Source organism: Mizuhopecten yessoensis, unplaced genomic scaffold (assembly GCF_002113885.1).
Source record: "Mizuhopecten yessoensis strain PY_sf001 unplaced genomic scaffold, ASM211388v2 scaffold8937, whole genome shotgun sequence".
Taxonomy (NCBI): Eukaryota; Metazoa; Mollusca; class Bivalvia; order Pectinida; family Pectinidae; genus Mizuhopecten; species Mizuhopecten yessoensis.
In genome coordinates, this window is record NW_018407797.1 from 40,608 (window position 1) to 44,968 (window position 4,361).

The window sequence follows — 4,361 nt, forward strand, 5'->3', positions numbered from 1 at the left end:
ACCAAATGTACAAGTATTGACAAATATGCAAAAGATTGCTTCAGAATAAATGCGTTTATAAACGGAGATTCCTCTGCCACAAACAAAGACCAAGTTCATGTGATGGTGAGAGGCCCGCAGCAGGGCAAAATAACAGCGGCTTTGCTTCCCCTTCTTTCGTCGAACTTTGCACAGCAGTACATACCCTTACTGAAAAACTCACAACAGTAGAAAAGTCTATGGAAAGAAAATGTGAAAAAGAACTGGCAACAAAAATTACACTATTAAAACAGGAAAATGGCACATTGAAATTGAATTTGGATCGTCTGCAATCGGTCATTGATGCTAAACTTGAGGTTGTTTATGTAAAACCCATTTTTATGATAAACTACTTACCACGTCCAATTATTATGCAAATGATCTCCAACTACCAGTTCTTTAACTCCCAAAGTAAAGTTTCAAATGCCCCGCGCAAATGCGAAACTACTCCCTGTCCAAACCGGACATACGGGTGAAGGATGCGCGCGCACCTCCAACTTCCTCTATTCGAAACTCGAACAAAAACACCTAAAAGCAAAAAGCCTTAAGGAGCAGGAGGAGCCAGGGAGGAGGGTGGCACTCACATTGGACGTGGTAAGTAGTTTTATCATAAAAATGGGTTTTACATAAAAAAAACTCAATTTTATATCAAAAACAATACTTACCACGTCCAATTATTATGCGAATTCGTCTTACCTAGTGGGTACTCCAATCCGACAGGACCATGGCTAATCCAGGAGGGCGGTAAACTTGTCACAATCAATTGGAACCTTAATACCCAGAAGCTCTTATATATAGAGCATACCAAATTAAAAGACAGAAAGATCATTGCCAAGCAAAGATTTTCTGTCGCAATGCTAACGCATAAAAAAAATAAAAACAGAGAACACTCTACTCTGAGGTGGGTGGGCAAGCCACTGACTGGGCAACAACCACCGGACCCAAAGAGTAAAGTTTGTCTGAGAAGGACGACAGTGATCTCAGATAGAACTCTGTAAAGGTAGTGTGTCCTCGCCAAAAGGCTGAGGACATAACCTCTGAAAAGGGAGCGCCATTGAGAAGGGCCCAAGACGCTGCCAGAGCCCTAACCTCATGGGCCCTAACCTTGAATAGTCTTCTGACATCATCCGAAGACGACTCATAAGCCAGCCTAATAACCTGGCAAATCCATCGGGAGATGGATTGTGCCGAAATACTGGAATGGCCACTCTTGATGGGCAGAAAAAGCCTAGACTGTGATACTCGATCCCCACCTGTCTTGTCCAGATAATATCTGAGAGCTCTGACAGGGCAGAGAAGACGATCACGCTCGTCCTTACCAACCAGGTCAGAGAGAGAAGGAATGCGGACAGGTTCCGGCGAAAACCCCGGAACCTGATTCTTGGCGACGAAAGAAGGTTCCGTCCTGATAGTCACGGAGGAGTAATTCCTGCCGAAACGTAAACAGGAGGAATGTGCTGATAAGGCATAAACCTCGCTACGCCTTCTCCCCCGAGCCAAGGGTGACCAGAAACACAGTCTGGAGAGTCAAGAATTTCAAGGAGGCTAGACTCAAAGGCTCGTAAGGAGTACCCAAAAGGGACTCCAGAACCAAAGCTAAATTCCATTGAGGAGTTAGACGCCTAACTCTAGGTCTCTCAATGGTAAAGCCTCTGATGAGGGCGGACAAGGAGGAGGAAGATCCTACCTCTGGTCGCCTTGCATAAGATAAGATACCAGCTATAGCCGACCGATAGCCGGCAATGGTACCAGGAGCTAATTTCTTACTGCGAAACAAATGCAGTAACAAATCTGCAATTAAGGGAACAGAGGCCTTGAGTGGATCAACCTGCCTCTGACCACACCAATCGCAGAAGATGCTCCACCTAGACTGGTAGACTGCCGCGGAAGAAGACCTAATGGACCTAGCGATACAGTCTGACACCGGTCCAGAAAACCCCTTCTGCGCGAGACCACCGGAGATAGCCTCCACGCGTGAAGGTGGAGTATATCCGGGCGGGAGTGCATGATTCTGGACCTCGGCTGTCATAACAGGTTCCACCTGGGTGGAAGGACCAGAGGCTCTTCCACCAGAAACGATAGAAGCTGAGGGAACCATGGTTGACTCGGCCACAAGGGAGCCACCTGAATTAGAGAGCAAGGCTGCTCCTCGTACTTCTGGGGGACCTTGGCCACCAAGTCGAAGGGGAGAAAGGCGTAGGCATGCAACCCCTTCCAGTCCAGAGACAGAGCATCTAATCCCCATGCTGCTGGATCTGGAACGGGAGACACAAACGTCGGCAACTGATGGTTCAAGGCTGTGGCAAACCAGACATATTGCTCGGAATATGGATGGATCGAGCTGCCACTCCGTCAGAACCGGCTGAAGACGTCTTGACAGGGTGTCTGCAAGAACATTGAGTCTGCCTGGAAGGTGCTTGACCTGAATGGTAAGGCACCACTCCTGGCAAAGTAGCAAAATGCGAATGACCAGGACACACAGGACGTGAGACCTGGTGCCCCCTTGCTTCTGCAAATAAGCTACAACAGTTAAGTTGTCTGTTGCCACGGAAATCACCTGGTCTTGCAGATAAGACCTGAGGTCCTGGATGGCCAACAACACTGCCCTCATCTCCAGCACATTGATGTGTTCGGAAAGATGATCCCCTGTCCACGAACCTGAGCGAGCCTGCCCGTTCAGGTACGCCCCCCAACCTGTCTTGGACGCATCGGTATACAGGGTCATGGTGGGTGAGCTCCTGTGCAAGGACACCCCCTTCAGGACATTGTTCCGAATTGTCCACCATTGGGCAAATTCCTTGACCGACTGACTGAGAGGAATAAAAGCCTCCCAATCCCGCGACGCTGGAACCCAATGGCTGAGAAGAAACATCTGCAGAGGTCTGATGTGCAGCCTTCCAAGAGAAACTACATCTGCTAGTGAGTTGAGAAACCCCAGCAAACTGAGGTACCAACGAACCTGTACCGCAGAACTCTGGGTAAACTGAAGCACCAGACTCCTTGCCTTGATGAATTTCTCCTGAGTTGGAAGGACTATACCCCTGGCTACGTTGAACCGGTAGCCTAGGAACACAAAGTCCTGGGAGGGAGACAGTTCTAACTTCTCTCGGGAGGGGATGAACCCGACCTTGAGAAACCAGGGACTCCCTCAGTGAATGAAGCATGAGGGAGTCGTCGAAGTAAATATGGATGTTGATACTCCGCTGGTGCAGGAAACCTACCACAACCTGCAGTAGTTTGGTAAAAACCATTGGGGCTGTGGTAAGGCCAAAAGGCATAGCCCGAAACTGGAATATCTTGCCCTCGCATGAGAAGCGAAGATACTTCCTGTCCGACTTCCTGATGGGAATGTGGAAGTAGGCATTATTCAAGTCTATTGAAGTAGCCCACATTCCCTCCCTGCCCGAGGCAATAATGCCTCTTGGGGTCTCCATCTGAAAGTGGGGAGAGTCCGCGAACCGATTGAAGGCACTTAGGTCTATAATCGGGCGCCAAGCTCCCTACTTCTTCTTCACCAGAAAAAATCGGGAATAGAAGCCTGGAGAGTACCGGCGCAGTGGGAGCTCCTCGATTGCACCCTTCTCGACTAAAGTAGCAATTTCCCGTCTGACAGCTAGAGCCTTCTCTAGATACACCGGGGGTGGGAAAAAGGTTGGCTTTGCTGTGAGCAGAGGTTCCCGTAACAACGGGATGCTCAATCCTTCCGCAACTATTGACAATGCCCAACTGTCCTGAGTAATCTCCTTCCATTGAGGAAGGAAGGCGGACAGTCGACCTCCTACTGGAAGGTCCGGTTGAGGAAGGCCAAGACCTTCCCAAACGTCTATGGGGCTGTCTACGACCGTTATGAGACCGGGTAAAAGAGACCTCTGATCTACTTGCCCGGACTGAAACGGAAGAGTTGTGGAAGGAGGGGAGAAGTCTGCTTCTTACCCCCAGAGGGTTTGGCACTCTGCTTGCCCTTACCATTGGCTTTGGCCTTAAAGGTAGACTTAGCCTTAGCCGCAGACCGAGTCTGACGAGGCCTCGACTTAGCCTTCTTCTTGGCCTGGCCCGAACCCCGAGGGGGTCCAGCCTTACCAGCAGTCGACACTTTTGAAACCAAAAGTGCCGAGGCTACTGGGTCCTCCTTAACTTCCTTCTGAATAGAATGAAGGGCACCCCCAAAGAGCCAAGGACCCTCGAAGGGAGAGGACAAAAGCCTGGAAAGGTAAGGTTCCTCAATAGGCTTACCTTTAAGCACAGAGGCTTGCCTGGTAAGAACCAAATTGGCCAGCAGTGTACACTGCAAAGCTGCAGAGGCCTTCAGACAGTTGTGCAAGGATGAGGTCACCCTATCCTGC

General features: G+C 49.6%; 1 protein-coding gene across 1 annotated transcript; it reads right to left on the reverse strand.

The window, feature by feature from the left end:
* Positions 1 to 1,495: 1,495 nt before the first annotated feature.
* Positions 1,496 to 3,452, reverse strand: LOC110456894. Its single transcript, XM_021507933.1, has 2 exons — positions 3,240 to 3,452; positions 1,496 to 3,145 (listed from the first exon to the last, which is right to left on the reverse strand). The coding sequence occupies exons 1-2, from the start codon at positions 3,450 to 3,452 to the stop codon at positions 1,496 to 1,498; spliced, it is 1,863 nt and encodes a 620-aa protein (XP_021363608.1).
* Between the last annotated feature and the right edge of the window lie 909 nt (positions 3,453 to 4,361).

Excerpts from the sequence above, each read along its gene's own strand:
- LOC110456894 (XM_021507933.1), bottom strand. The coding sequence starts at position 3,452 with ATGGAGACCCCAAGAGGCATTATTGCCTCGGGCAGGGAGGGAATGTGG. Across the intron at positions 3,146-3,239 it reads CCAAACTACTGCAGGTTGTG|GTCGGGTTCATCCCCTCCCG; the intron begins GTAGGTTTCCTG and ends TGGTTTCTCAAG.